General features: G+C 45.3%; 1 protein-coding gene across 3 annotated transcripts in view; it reads left to right on the forward strand.

Moving 5' to 3' along the window:
- Positions 1–1,235: 1,235 nt before the first annotated feature.
- Positions 1,236–16,255, forward strand: part of Aff3 (ALF transcription elongation factor 3) — a 454,396-nt gene continuing 439,376 nt past the window's right edge. For all 3 annotated transcript variants that reach the window (XM_034521387.2, XM_034521388.2, XM_034521390.2), the window contains exon 1: positions 1,236–1,381. In XM_034521387.2, coding sequence (XP_034377278.1) covers positions 1,329–1,381 — 53 coding nt within the window. In that variant the 5' untranslated portion in view covers positions 1,236–1,328. The remainder of the gene's footprint in view (positions 1,382–16,255) is intronic.

Raw genomic sequence — 16,255 nt, forward strand, 5'->3', positions numbered from 1 at the left:
GACCTGCTCTACCTCTCCAGTCCCCACTCTCGAAGTGTGTATAATAATGAGTGAGGGGGGAACAGTCTTTCTAACCAAGGGAGTAATAATAACAAGGGCTTTATTTTTTACAAGCCACAGTGGTACTCTATCATCTTTCCAGCTGACAATCTGCCACTCTCCAGACAGAAGAGGAGGCGGCGGGAAGTTTGTAGTGGAAACCCAGAGGCCTTTCCAGTATGAAATAAAAAGAAAGAAGGCTAGTTTCCAGGGACTGGGCGGCTGAGGGATAGTGGGATACCCCTTGTCCTCCCCCAGGCTAAACTGCAGCTGAGAGCCGGTCTTGGAAGAAGCTCCCTTCCCGCCTCCTCTTTATTTCACTTAAGTTACTGGCTCCAGATATTTGAAACGATTTGTTTTCGGCGCTGCCGTGGGCTGCACAGTTAACTCTCACGGCGCCTGGGGCTCCCAGGGCTTTCCCTTCCTAACACCCACCCCAGGTCTGCAAGCGTGCACACCTCCCGCCGCAGTGCCCTGCGGGTTCCGCTTAATTTGCGGAGGACGAGAAAGTCCCTGCTGGACACGGGGCGAGGGCGAGAGGCAGGGGGCTGCCCTGCTGCAGGCCGGCCTCAGCTCGTTGGCACAGCATCCCCCTGCTCTCGGCGCCGCCGCCGCCGCGCCGCTCCCTGCGGCTCGCAAGACGTCCCTCGCAACCCTCGGGGCCACTGAGGGTCTGGAGAGATGGAGAGGCACGGGTGAGGAGGGCGAGCCGGGAGCCCGGCCCGAGAAAGGGCGCGGGACCCGGAGCAGCCGCACGGGGAGCGCGGGGAGCGCAGGGGCGCGCGGGGCGGGCGCGGCGCGGGGCTCAGGACGCGCGCGCGCCTCGGCCTCGCCCGCGCACACGCGCCTCCCGGAGGAGAAAGAGGCGGGCAGGCGAGCGGGCGGGCGCAGAGCACCGCGCCGGCGGCTGCAGCGGGCCGGGCCGCCGCGAGGGAGGGGCGGAGGGGCGGAGGGGCGGGCGCAGGCCGGGAGGGGGCGGCGGCGCGGTGAGCGAGCTCGCGGCTCTCGGCGAGTGTGGCTGCGCGCGAGCCGGCGAGCGGGTGAGTGCGCCGGGCGGGCCCGGGAGGCGGGGGCCGCGGGGGTGCCGGGCGCTGCGAGCCGGGGGAGGGTGGCTGCGGGGCAGGCGGGCGGCGGCGGCTCGGGCGCGGCCGGGATGCACCTTAGCGGGCGCCTCTCGTTGCAGCGCGCAGGCGGCCCGAGGCTCGGCGGCGGCGGCGGCGGCGGCGGCGGACACAGCGGCGGCGGGGGACACAGCGGCAGCGGCGGCGGCGGCGCTGACACCTCCCACCATGGACAGCTTCGACTTAGCCCTGCTCCAGGAATGGGACCTCGAGTCGCTGTGGTGAGTCCCGGTGGTGGCCTCTCGGAGAGCCGCGGCGGCCCCGCCTGCCCTCACCTGGGCCGGGACACCGGGTGCCTGGCCGCCGTGGGGGTGGGGTGGCTCGGGGACACCCGCCTCGCCGGCCGGCTCTTTCCAGCCTTGGCGGGCTGGATGCAAGGCCGCCTCCCCGTGAATTTGTTGGTCTCTGGTCCCGTCCCCTCCCCTCGGTGCTGACTGAGCCAGCTCAAGGGGCCAGTGGTCTGGCTGCCACAGGAGGAGCGCAGCGGTGGAGGGGTAAAGAACCAATATTTAGAACGTGTCACTGATGCCTGAGAGCCCACCCCTCATCCTGCAGCCCCTCTCAGCTCCCTTCCTTCTGACTGTGCTCCCTTCCAGCTCCCGGAGAGCCTCAGGCTCACCCTTGTGACCCCCTAGAGTTGGTACCACTACGAAGTGTCCAGAGAGGATGCTCTTCAGTCTTGCTCCCCGCCTGTTCCCCTGCTTGGCGCCTGCATCCTTCCTCTATCTGTCCAACCTCACTCCCACTCGAGATGGAAAAGTGAACACCCGGGGCAGGAGGCCAGTGTGTCTCGGTGCCCGAATTCCAGAGGCCTTGGCCCAGGGGAGACTCATTTCCCGGAGGTTCACAGTTCTTTTGCACCGTTTCTTCACACATCCCCATGGCTGAACTCCTCACTCTTTTTGTCAAGCTCAAAGCTGGCAGCCTGGAATGCACTTGGGCTTCCAGTTCTCGCTATTCTCGCATTAGGGAGAGCTTCTGTAGGTAAATCACAGGTAGATGCAATTTAATTCCAGTTGCAGTTGTATGAAAAATCTCATTGGCTGCTTCAGCATCCCTCATATTTACCCCCACCCCTTAAATGTTTCCAGCCAGCCCTATTCAGGTGGTAAAATTACTGCTTGTATATTCCTGGAGGAACTTGTGTTATGTTTAATATTTACGGGGATGAACATCTGCTGGAACAAGCATATTAACTGCTCTCTGTTCTGCCTCTGGTAATCGCTGATTGTAGAGCTGAGCGTTTCCCTTCTTTTTAATTCAGTAAAGAGTTCACATGTGTCTAAAACTGCAAGTGGTGTGCACATGAATATGCAATGCACAATTTTTAAAGCTAAACCGCTTTATGATTTATGGCTCATACATCGATGGTATGTGGACATGTGGATCTCCGCAGTGACTTAGGCTCAAAGTGACTTTTATTTTCCTAAAGACAGGTGTAACAAAATAAACTAGACACAGAGCTCAGGAATTACTGAGCAGTTTCTTATAAAAGCTCCGACGGTGACTACAGCTTGCTCTGCATAATGCTAGCTCCTATAAAACACACAAGGATGGGCTCCAATGTAATAAAACTTGTATATATTACACTGGCAACTTCAAAGAGCTAGTGTAGAGAGAATATGGAACATGTTATTACTCTATAAAAGTTGCTAATTACTGTGTTGCTGCTCCTGGGGTTATTTCAGCCTTTCATTTACAGATACCTATTATTTTACAGGTTTACCTTTTGAAATGTTGGTTTCTGGCACAAATTCAATAGCTTCCCAGATAACAATTGTATTTTTAAAAATGACTTTTGCTTTTTAAGATCTAGGCAGGCTTGTAGTCAAAGGGGAGATCTTTTTTTTTTTTTTTTTTTTTTTTTTTGGACATATTTTTATGCTGCTTATCCACTTTATGGTTCAAATTGAACTCCTGTATGGTTTTTATAAGTTGTATTTTGAGATTATCAGTAATGTGAAGACCTTTTTGGCAAGGGCTCAAGCTGTGTCTTTAGTTCCTAGTAAATTATCTTGAATACTGTCAAAGAATGCCTGCTGAATTGTCTTTATACCAGATTTATTTATTTATTTATTTATTTATTTATTTATGAGATCGGGTCTCTCAACATAGTCCAGGCTGTCCTGAAACTTGCTTTGTAGACTGGGCTGGCCTCAGACCACATAGATTTTACCTCTGCTTCACTAGTGCAAGCTTGAAGACATTGCACCACCACAGCTGGAAAGCATTTTTTTTTTTTTTTTTTAAAAGCGTTGTACACTCAGTCAGATTTGTAAGCAATATATAGTTTCTTGGCTTAAGAAAGCATGTTAGATTTCTTGATTACAGTATGGTAGAACAGTTTGGCTTAAGAGAATGGTTCTTATTTTGTGGATGTAGAATTTACATTTACAAAAGGTTATCTTTAGGTAAAGTTAAAGATAAACCAAACTTCTTGGGTTTGCATTTCAAATATGTCAGACATTCTCTTAGTTATGGACCAATTTTTGCATGACATTTCTACTCAATTTTGGGATTTATTAAAGATTTTTATGTTTACAGTTTAGTTTTAAGCTCATGCATGATCAAAAATGTGTAGTCTTTCTCTCTCTCTTTCTCCCTCTTCTCTGTTTCTCCAGCTCTTGTTTATTTTTGAGAGAAGGTCTTGGTGTGCAAACCTCACACTCAAGGTAATCCACCTGCCTCAGTCTACTGAGTTCTGGGGTAACAGGCATGTACCCCTCATGCCTGGTATACCTGATTACTTTCTGTGTGTCAGACATTTTCATATCTGTTATCTTCGTGTTTGAATCTGATAACATTTCAAAAGTAAATGATACCACTCCCATTTTATAGATAAGAAAAATAGGAGTTTTAAACTATTAGGTAACTGTGCCAAGACCAAAATGACAGCAGATACTTTTAAGTCTAATATTTGTTAAGTTCTTGTCAGAGGCGTGACTAGTGTATGTTTTCCATCATTTATTCCCCAACAAGAAACTTACCATGTACGTACTGCTGTTGGTCTGATTTTTACAGAGAGGAAAATTGAGGATGGGTGGTCAGGTAGCTTGTTGGCGTTTACACAGCTCTAACTCGATGAAGAATTAGCTTCAAGGTCTGCTTTTCTGATATCAGGGCTATGCATTTTGTAGAGCCCTGCAGATGTCTTCAGGCTGATGAAGAACGGCTTTACAGGAATTACCAAGCAAGACCCTGACACCTGCAAGTTATGGTTGGGTCAAAATATTAAAAGAGAAGGTCAGAACCTTAAAAGGTATTGATTTAAAAAAAAAAAAATCTGAAATCCAACCTCTGTGAGTTAGGAGTGGTGCCTGTTAATTAACTTATGAAAGAGGATATAAATTTTAAATAAAGACCACGTCTGTTCTTCCATCATAGAAAAAAGGAAAAAAAAAAAAAACAAAAAAAAAAAAAAACAAACCCACCCGTCTTTGAAGAGTGGAGGCGCAGATTAATAACCACAGACTCTTATTTTGATAACCGAACAGCTTTTTCTAATTGGTAGACATCATCGAATCCTGATCAAACAAATTGTACTTTATTAGTTTTGACTGTGGCTTTGAACCTTAAGTGTGCTTCTTGTGCATACAGGAGAATGACTCTCACATGACTGTAGACAGAATATGAAACAAAAGTATGACTAGTGTGATATAATCAATTGATAGGAGCCCCTGGTTCTGTCTCCTTCCATACTGTCACCCCCATTCAGAAGCACCCATGCCTGTTTTTCAGGGTCTGTCTTTCGGGCAGGAACATCAGATGGCTCTTTGAGCTGTCCCTTAAAATGGAGATGGAGGCCCATAAGAAACATTGCTTTCCTCCTTCCAGTTTCCACTCTGAAGGTCAGAGATGCAGGGAAGGGGCTCATCCTGCACATGACTCTGCAGACATGCAGACCTGAGCCCTGAGCAGAGACAGTTATCCCAGGGAACAATGTCTCCCTTCTGTTCCCTTCTGTTCCCTTCTGCTCTTTCTCTGGGGGTTCACTCATTTTGGTTCAGCTGCTACACACATCAGGGTCTCTAAAGTGATGGTCACCTCTCCCGACAGACTGGATGTCGCTTTTGTTTCTTTGATTCATGCATTGGTCGCTTCTAAAGTAGAACGCCTTGTAGTGGCTGCTGTAGGGGTGCTGAGCTGAGTAAGACGGGGTAGTGTGTTCCTTGTCTGGTTTTAGAGTTGGATAAGAATGTAAATGCAAAATGAAGTTTTCTGCTCTAGAGACTTAAAAGAGACTACTCCCATACTTGGGATTAGGGTGGGTGGTAGGCAGGCAGTTTTTCTTAATTATTATTATTATTTTACTTTTTACTTATTTTTAAAGAGGCTTCCATGGAATAGGTGACTTTGAATTAAGCTTCGGGAGATGAACCAGCTTTTACAGATGGTAAAGTAAGATGGCTTAGGAGCATGGTGAACAAAGGCTTTTGGATTTTTGTGGGGTTTGTTTGTTTTGGTATCTCTAGGGGTGCTTTTTATTAACCATGGTGGGATTACCTGTACTGAGTATTTTAAACACACAGCCTGGTCATTATGAGATGGTTTGTCAAATGAGAAAAGTTTTCCAAAACCAACTTACATTTACTCTTCTCTAGATATGAACAGCTTTTTATTCCTAGGGAGAAAGTCAATTAAGATGGAAGTATTAATAAGATCTTGCTTATTACTCGCTGTGACCCTCACTCCCACAGACTTTACATAAGCCAGAGTTTCTACATTTCTGTTCACACAGACATGATACATTCCTCAGGTCCAACCCTTTGGAATTGTAACCCACGGGGCAAGAGAGACAGCTCAGCAGTTAAGAGTATTTATTGCTTTTCCAATTGACATGAGTTCGGTTCTCATGACCCACAGGAGGCAGCTTATATCCACTTATAATTCCACCTCTAGAGGAACCCAATCTTCACTTCTGGTCTCCATGGGCATTTGTAGCATACATCCACACGGACATATCCACAGAAATAAAAATAAAAATTCTAAAGGGAAAGAGAATTGTAACACATGAATGTTTCACATTGTAACACATGGATGTTTCATATCCACCAATATTTGTGTGGTAGGCATTACTATTGACAAGCACCACCAGTTTACATAGTTTGGACTGAGGCTCTCAGTTGACACACATTTAACACTGCAACCCAGTATTTCTGTGAGCACAGATATACATGACTGGAATACGAGTGTCAGGTGATAGCTGATGTGATGTACATGATGCATTCTGGTATCTTCTATATCAGATCTCATATCTTCCCTTTTAAAAATCTTCCCAGTCATAGGTTGAGAGCACTGCCTCCCCCCCCCCCCCAAAAGATGCAAAGGGGAGACTGTTAGTAGTTTAGAGTGTTGTGGGTCTCCCTGATGCAGTTTGCATTCTGATGTTAATTCTGCTTCCTCAAGAGTTGCCCCCGCCTCCCCAGCAGTGGATCCAGTACTCAGGTGATCTCCTATGAACCTTTCCCCCATTTTAACTGGTCAAATAAAGGCTGGAGCCTGTGATTGGGCAGTGGAAGGAAAAGGTGGGACAGTGGGACAGGAGGTCTTTGAGAGTGGAGGTAGGTAGGAAGAGGAGGAGAAGAACAGAAGAGGAGGAGGAAGCAAAGATGGAACAGAGCCACGTGGCCAGGAGAAACAAGAAGTAGCAGTACTAGATCTGCCCAATCTAGGCATATAGCTTATAAATATAATAACTAGATTGTGTGTGTGTTTTTAAAAAGATGGGCTTATTGGGGTTGGAAATTACTACATTAGAGAAGATCTATGCACATAAAAATCTGAAATACAAAGCAGTCACTACCCACTGGAGGAAGCACGGGCAGGCACATCCTGTTGAGAGAGTAAAATATTCATGGCTTCGTGGCACGGCACAAGTGTATTCCGAGGAAGTAGAATTTTAGGAGGAGGAAATAAAAGGGAAGAGAATCCACGTGGAAGGAATAGTGCAAGCAGACATGGAGGGAACAAAGTGTGGTACTTATTTGAACGTACAGGGTTATTAGCTAGGGCAAGATGAGGATGGACTGTGCTTCCGCCAGGCTGCGGGGAGCAACAGCATCCTAACCTGCTGAAGGGTGCGTGCTTCCTGAAGATCAAGCTGTGTTCTTGATTCTTTCAAGTCAATTACCCCAAGACATGACCAGGATAGGCTTCCACAAGGTCCCCAGGTTTCCAGGCTTTTCATGTCAGGAGCTTCCAGAAACCTTATCTTGGCACTGAGGTTCCTGGACTTTTTCTTCCATCGTGATCAATTCTGAAGCTTCTCTTTGTCACTTTTCTCTCTCCTATTGGGTCAAAATGGCCCAGGAGGCATGATTGGAGGGCTGAGTTCACGCATCCTGAGTTTCGTGGACGTATTTCAAGGAGAGCAAGCCTTGGTAGGCTATCTACACTCTCATTGGCTAAAAGTGACAACATAGTCTTCCGAGAAGGCTTTCATTGGTTGAAAGTGTTTGCAAGCACCTGCCTTGAGCACGAGGAAGGGATCTCAACAGGCTCCAGGGTGAAATTGTGTGTGTGTGTGTGTGTGTGTGTGTGTGTGTGTGGTTTGTTTGTTTGTTTGTTTTTTGAGAATCCTTCCTTTCAAATGTGTGATAGTACAGAGGAAGCTGGAAGGAGAACATGGATCCTTTTCTTTGGTGAGAGGCAGCCAGGGGGCCCGCATGTGGCATGGGTTGAGGAGAGTTGGGTAGGTGGGCAGGTTAGTTCCGAATGCGGAAGTTGAGGGGTATTGCTGGCTTGGGAGACGGGATGTAGGGATAAAGGAAAGGATACATGTTGGAAGTCTTTGGGTTTTAATCAGATGCCTTTTGGTGACAATGAAGATGCTATTACTTGTGTGGAAATGGTTCCTTCCTGTGTTCCAGATTCTCTTTTGTGGAATGTAGGAGGGTTATAAAATGCTAAGAATCTATTTTGGGAGAATGTCCCTGTGAGCCAGAACGTCTAATCAATGACACTGCAGATTAGCAACTCAACAGGCCCTTCCACTTAGCATAGGTTAAAATAGTAATCAAGTTAAACAACAGATCAATTTCTCAACATGAAGTACTAGATTATTTTGTTCATAAATGGGACTTCAAGATTTGAAATAGATTTGTCTAAGTTTTCCTAGTTTGGGGGAAGAAAACCTGGGTGGCAAAATCAAGGCCATAAAAGAACATATTAATATCATTTGTTATAAAATAATGTTTCCTTGTTTTATTCCCAAGCAAAAATCTGTAAAAACTTGCTTTCAACATTGGTGGTTGTTCCTTTTTGTCTGGAAATGTAATTGGAGATTTTTAATTCAGCTGGCTTCAACCTTGCTTTCTGTTGGGCTCTGGACAGCTCAGTCCACCCCCACCCCAAGCCCCCGCCCTCAGTCTAAGTCTTGGCTTAATCACTTAAAAGCAATAATGGTGCTTGTTCTGCCTGCCCTACCTCATAAGCTTGTGACGTTCCGTAATAAAAGCATCAGTTACTCTATGAGGGCCAAATATGGTTCTTTCACACCCTTTGCTTTCTTAATATGTCTTTTTTTTTGTTGTTAAGTAAACAAAGAAGCTTATTGAAAGACCACATGGGTCTGCTTCAGCTATATGTATGGCACACAGTTCGTGGCTTGACATTACAGCCCAGGGACATATTTGAATGGAGACTAGTCTTTCCCAGTTTTGTGTCATAGTGCAATAGATAAATGTGGCTGTACTAGCGACTTATTTAGACATATGAAGCATTACATAATCTCCAATGTTTCACCAAGAATGTATTGTATTACTAGCCATTACATCAGATGACTTCATTTGGCACCATGGGTCCTGTTATAGTATGTCAGGATAATCACAATTTAGGTTTACTAGACACAAAATACAGTTATACCAGGCTATGAAGATACCATACCACCTACCTAAGAGGTGAAATGAGTTTTAATCTCAAACTACTAATACTTGGTATAAGATAGGGGCCCTTGGGTGTCTGAAGGTGGCACACACAATGGGTGGGTGGTTGTGGTTTGGAGTTGCCTGTGGTCCAGAATACTGTGTGAGCATTTATCAGTGATGTGACTGAGGCCCTGTCAAAACACGGATAAGTAGACCAGCAGTAGTGGGCTATCCCGAGACTCTGTACTGATTAGTTCTTATCAAAGTGACACACACTAGAGTCACTTGGAGGAAGGAACTTGAGTCTGAGGAAATGCTTTCATCAGATTGGCCTGTAGGCTTGTCTGGATAGCATTGTCTTGACCAATGATTGATATAGGAGGTCCAGTCTATTTTGGGTGCCGCCGCCCCTGGTGTGTATATAAGATCAAGAAAGCAGGCTGAGCAAACTGGAGAGCAAGCCAGTGAGCAGCATTCCTCTGTAATGTCTGCTTCAGCTCTTGACTCCAGGTTCTTGTCTGTAGTTTTCTGCCTAGACTTCTCTTCATGATGGGTGTGTAAGCCAAATAAACCCTTTCCTCCCAGAGTTGTTTTGGTCCTGGTGTTTATCACAATAACAGGCAAACTAGGGTAGACTCCTTCCAGCTGCTACAATCTGAGCCCACCCCCATTACTGGGAGGCGGGAACCAGAGTGCACAGAAGGCATTGATTGTAGTCCCTTGGGTATCTCTGCACTGCAGCTTTTCTCACATGTGGAGAAAGCCAGGGAGGGAGACTTAAACTTCTTCATAGAATTTCTCCCCAGGAGGCGCATTGTTAGTGGAGGTAAACAAAAATGACGGTAATTTGGAGACCACGCTAACATATCAACTCATAGTTATGTGCTTACCTTGATACTGAAAATAATTTTATTTTTGCTTTTTTATGGGCAGGAAATTAGTTTTCAGAACCCCCCTGGGGATTGTAATGTGAGCCTGTTAGTCTTAGTTAAATTTTTCTTGTCATACCTGGGCCATTTACCTCAGTTAGGAAGTGACAGAACACATTTTCTGTCAGTGTTCATTGAAATGTTAATTAGCTCCCTGACAGGTAGACAGGAAAAAATAATAATGATAATAATAATAATAAAAAAGACCTTCCTGTACTAGATCAGCCCCAGTTCCAGGGAAATAATCTGTTTTTGTTTGTAAATTGGAAAAATACGTTTTTATTTTGTTTTTGGTTTTTTTGTTTTTGTTTTGTTTTTGTTTTTTCTGTAGAAGGTATCCAGAGGGTTAAGGACCAAGGAAAGCTGTTTGGAGAGTAGAGGTCAGTGTACTTAATGCACCAGAGAACATCTGAACTTTAAAAGGTATCCAGATAGCCCAGGGATCTTGTTAAAATCTAGATTTTAATTTAATAGGGCCAAGGTGAGGCTATGGGTTTACATTTCTGATGGTTTCTTGAGTAATGACCGGTCCTCGCATAACAGACACTGACTTGTAAGGACAGAAGTCACGCTTTTAAAAAGTTGCTCTTTCAGAAGGCTTTCTATTATTTTCTCTGCTGTTCAGGAGAGACTTGTATAGGAACTGTTTCCTAGTGCCGGGAGGTTACATTTAGAGGCAGCATTTATTTTTATTACTGTGTCCTTTTTAATACAACTCTGATGAATGAGAGGGTGGTTACTTGTATCCTAATGAGGGCAGACTGGTGAAATAGACATAAAATCCTGAGTAAACACACTTTGTAACAAATAGGCTAATCACTTTTTATAGCCATTCAGTTACTTGTCAGTTCCCCCTGGTCAGCTTGCTGCTGCATCTGAAAGGGGCTCTGGGAGTACAGAGATGATCCTAAGACCTTTTGGGTCTGTGAGGACTCTAATGGAGACTCAACAGCTGTCCAGATTGGAGACCAAATGTCCCTGTTCCTTCTCAGCCATTCTGCCTTTGGGAGACAATAGATGCAGGTTAGAGTTTATGGAGTGGCAGCAGTTTATAGAATAATTGCCCTACCTGGTGGCCATAGTCCCAAATTATGGCTTTCCCATTGTCCCAGGAGAAGTCTCAAATCAAACTCCATGAAGGGAAGGTTTTGGATCCCTCAGACAGGCCTTCTATCCCAGTGAGACTAGATATGTTCTACTCTGCCATTACCAGAGAACCAGGGATCAGTTAGGTGGGGAAACTTCATACAAGTTTCCCTGACTAAGCCAATCCTGTTTCAATAGAAAAATAAGTGTACTTGGGAATAATAAAATGCAGCATAGCTAACACTGTACATTCTGTGTGATCTGTGGGAAGGTCCTTAGCTTAATTTTATTAATGAGGGTGTCCTCGTACATGTGCACATGTTTCCATTTTCTAGGATTTAAACAACTTAATGCTTAGGTTTTAGAAAAGAAAGATGACTTTTTAGGAATGGTGGGCAGATTGAAATCTGTGGCCTTCCTTGAGGCATGCCAATTGGTGAAGGTAGCACTTGCAGAAGTATTTATAGTGTCATTAGAGCTTCGGATCTTATTTGTGTTCCTTGTGGGCATGATACTACCGTGTGTGTCATGGACTGCTGTGCTACCTGACTAATTGTGTGTTACTGTGTCTTGAGCTTGCAGCAGCCACTGCTACTGATGCTGCTTCTTCTGTTGCTTCTGCTTCTCCTTCTTTTTCTCCTCCTTCTCCTTCTCCCCCTTCACCTTCTTCTTCTTAGATTTATTTATTTTATGTATATGAGTACACTGTAGCTGCCTTAAGACACACCAGAAGAGGGCATCATATCCCATTATAGATGGTTGTGAGCTACCATGTGGTTGCTGGAAATTGAACTCAGGACCTCTGAAAGAGCAATCAGTGTTCTTAATCACTGAGCCATCTCTCCAGCCCGTGTCATTCCAGCCCGTGTTATTTTCTTTCAAGGAAGAGAAAAGGAGACTGTTTTGCATAAACTAGATTCATGGTAAGGTGAGCAAGTATGTAGTTGCTGATCTGGCTTGTATTTGCATCATCAAATTTATGCATTCACTTTCAAGGTGTAGAAAACAGTATTAACTCACTAACAGTATGTAATAATGGTCATATGGACAGTCCCCGTTATAATTAGATAAAGGACCCAGAGCTTTGATCTGTTGGGTCAAGAGATCTTAAGAAGAAAAATAAGAAAACAGTGATCGGTTGGGTGCCGAGCTTAAGTGGTGCTGTACAGGTAGCTGGTTCAGAACTCTTGCTTTGGCTCATCAGCCTAGCCTGCTTTTCTCCCAACACCATGTCCCGTGGGATGGAGTCTGCCTTTGTCCTTGGGATGGAAGCTACCTTTGTCATTTCTTGGAACCTGGGCTGTATAAAGTGTGAGAGGAGATTGAGGACCTGAACTCAGCCTGAACAGGCATCGCTGTCATGCCAGCTCTGCCGTTATCTCCAGAGAGGCCATGTGTTCTCTGTAGAACACATGTAGAATGCAGTGTGTAGACAGATCTCACAAAGCTTTCCTGTCTCCCCAGGATGCTGAGGCTTTGGTCTTTTCACTTTCTGAAATGTCTCTCTCTTGACCTGCTGGGAGGTAGAAACAAGAACTCAAGTGAAGAGAGGGATTGGCACTGCAGACCCTGCTAAGGCAATATGAACATTATCTGTCTGCTGGAAATGGACTCCACCATCTGCTGAAATGGCCCACTTCACCATTCAGCCGTCCTTGAATGCCTTTTCCCTCAGGTTAAAGGTTCACCTTCGTAGTCTTGGCCTTGTGACCTGGGTTGTAGCCTGTGGCCCATCTGTGCTTCCTGGGCCCAGCTTACAATGGTACAGATAAAGTTAGTAGGCCTACATAGAAAAGCTCAGTTCTGAGCTGCTGGCAGAGCCTGCTGAGTCCTTCCTAGAAGCATGGCTATGACCGGTGAGGCCAGGTCATTCCTGTGGCACAAGGACTTTCTGTCCATCTGTCTGTCTGACTGACTATCTGTCCTTGGAGATTTTCTCCTCCAAAGCATGGTGGAGCTTTTTTTGGGTGATGTCATTTCTTTAAAAAGAATTTAGTCTTTTGGCATGACAAGAATTTGTTTTTGTCTGGGAAAGCTGGTGAATTTTATTTACTAGCCATTTATCACCTTACCTTGATTTAAAATTCTAACATTGAGTAACAAGTTCTAAGTGCAGATAAAAAAATGTTTGGAGAGACAGTGGAGAGAGGCGCCTGGGGGATGAGTAAGATCACTGTATCACATGTATAGCAACATGTGTGAGAAGAGGCCATGGTGAAACCCATTGCTTTCTATTCTAACCTAAGGTGGGGGGATTAAAGATATTTATAGTATGAGAAGAAATCTAGCATTTTAGTTTCTAATATTTAGATAGATAGTTACATAAGTTAATTCATATTATTTCCCTTACTTCTACCCCTCAGCAAGATGAAAGCAATAGTTTAGAACCCTAAAATACCAGATACAACCATGCAGCACAGTGTGTGTACAGTCCGGGGACTCTTAGCTGCTCTTTGTGAGTGTCTGACTCTGGATCTGTAGGTTTCTGAATAGACAGAGCACCACTGGTAGAGCTTGACAGATAAGTGTGTCTAGACCTTATTTCTAGCCCATGATGTATTTCAAATACTTGTAAGTGCGGTTTTTACCTGCCTTGCATCTTGGGCTGTTTAGGAGGTGGTACCATTTAGGGATGACTAACAGCTCATGGGTCTTAACGGGTGGAACATGAGTAGAGGGCCAGAGTCAGCAAAGGTAGAGGAGGAACAGCAGGCATGACCTTGCTTGGCCAAGGTGGTTATATCTGAAGGTTTGTGTGGCTAAGGGGGGAATAACAGGAGAGGAAGCCAAAGAATGAAGTGGGGTCTCTTTCCAGAGGAACCCTGCATGGCATTCCAAGGAACCTGAACATTTTCTTGTAGTTGGTCAGCCCTGAAGGTGAATGAGCAGGTGAATACACTGGTTATATTTGCACAGTGGTGTTTCTAGAAGGCATTATACACGGATGAGTCTTATGGCTGGAGTCATGTCTGGAGAGTAAAGAGGTCAGCATGGAGGCTTCGAGGGAGTATAGAGAGGCATTTAGGAGGTGGGATTATCAGACCCTGAGGGTGGACCAGGGAGGCAAGATCATGGAACCAGAGGTGTTGTTTAGGAGATGAAGCTTGTGCAATCAGATGGGGAATACAGGAAGAGAAAATGGAGCACTGAAGGGGAAGTAATGCTAGTGTGAACTATGCTGTGTGTAAGGCCTGTGCGCTGTGTGGTTAGAGTGGCGTATAGGAAAATGTCTGCAAGATCCTGACATGCAGGAAGGCAAGGGGAGAAGGTTTGGGATTCCCAGCATGTGTGCTGGTGAAAATGAACAGATTTTCCAGGAGGAGTGAGAGGAGGATGAGAGCAGGAGGATGAAGGGAGGGTGGGAAGCAAGGGGAGTGAGGGGAGTATGGGGAGCAGGAGGAGTGAGGGGAGGATGAGGAGCAGGAGGAGTGAGGAGAGGATGAGCAGGAGGAGTGAGGGGGGATGGAGAGCAGGAGGAGTGAGGGGAGGATGAGGAGCAGGAGGAGTGAGGGGGGATGGAGAGCAGGAGGAGTGAGGGGAGGATGAGCAGGAGGAGTGAGAAGAGGATGGGGAGCAGGCCTGAGGTATTTGGGACAAGGAGAGGGCAGCAGTCTAGAATGGAGGAGAATGAGAGGAGAATGGAGAGACAGAGAAACTTGGGTCCAAGGCCAGATGCACTCATGCAGTTGTGACAACAGGGTATGAAGACTTGTGGATGGGCAGTAGGGTGAAAAGGGGGCTGGACATGGTGAGATGGAGCTGTGAATGTCTCAGTTTTGAGGAAAAGGGAAACAGCTCTTAAGACAGCTCTTAGAGGAGGATGGAGGGGCCAGACCCAAGGTAAATGACCACATCTCTGGGCAGTAGAGGACTCTCCATCCTCTCCTTTTTCTGGATCTCTCTCTTTCCCTCCTCCCTCCTCCTCTTCTGCCAGGAAAGGGAGCTTCTAAAAGTAGTCCCAGAGCTGTGTATGGAGTGTTCCCTGTGAAAGGTAACAGATAGGTATTTCATAGTTATTATTAGTGACTTAAGGAAAGCCTGCATAAGCCACTTCAGCATAAATCTCTGTCACACGTTCTCTGATTTAATTAGAGTGTTTTGAAGGTAATTTTGATTCAGAAGGTAATTGGGTAAGGCTAAGTCATCAGAAAAATTAGTGAACTTGTCTAATTGGGGAGACTTTAAAATGGATTTTTAAGAATTATTTTCAAACTTACAAAACACAGCCAGGAGCCCCAGCATATTATTCTAACTGACACTTAGTGGTGGAATCCTTTTGAAGGAGTAATAGTGGGCTGGCTGCTTCTGAGTCGTTCTGAGGAGGGGTCATGAGTCTTTAAATATTTCATAACTCATAAAGTAGGTTCTGTCTTTTCTTGTTCTGTGGAGAAACAAAGGAAGGTAGTATATTACACGGAACCCATAGCTAGGGCGGCGGAGCTTGGGCGTCTACTCAGGAAATGTATATACATAGTCACTATCCTACAAAGAGCTCCACTTGATGGCAGCCATTGAGTGTGAGTTCCAAGGACTCACCAGCCATAAAATATTAGTAACATTTTTGCATGTGCAAGTCAAACATCTATTTTCTCTATCCTGTGTACACACACAAGTCTCCAACAGGCACAGGGAAGGTTATGTGTATGAGGCATCTTGAGATTTGTTGTGAGTGTTAAAACTCTGAATAACATAGTAGGTGTACTGGGTGCAGGCTGGAGAGACTCTAATTGACAGGCTTCCCTGCACAGGAATTGGATTATCATTTTGGATACCATTTTTTGGTCCATATTTACTATGTATAAAACATACTGCCTATATATTTTCCCTTAATTATTTGTATGCCCATAAAACCACTAATTTGACAAGTTTTATGGTTGAAGAAAATGGCAACAACTGTTTGCCACAGCTGGCCACATGTATTGTAATACCTAAATGTAATTATTAATAACAACAATGATGCATTCAAACTAGCAATGCTACCACAGGAAAGCCACCTGAAGTCTGCATACGGTGTTTGTAAAGGTAGCTCCTCTCGTAGCAGCTTCTTCTGTTCCTTACACAGTCAGCCTGTCCTCTCCCCCGTGGGACTGTACCTATACAAATGGGCTGCCTAGGTGACAGAAGAGAGTAAACAGGCTTAACTCCTGTCATGAGATAGTTTGGTAAAGTGAAATTAATAGATTATTGGCGTAACGGACTGTGACAAATTGAGCAG

This window comes from Arvicanthis niloticus, chromosome 17, assembly GCF_011762505.2.
Source record: "Arvicanthis niloticus isolate mArvNil1 chromosome 17, mArvNil1.pat.X, whole genome shotgun sequence".
Classification (NCBI taxonomy): domain Eukaryota; kingdom Metazoa; phylum Chordata; class Mammalia; order Rodentia; family Muridae; genus Arvicanthis; species Arvicanthis niloticus.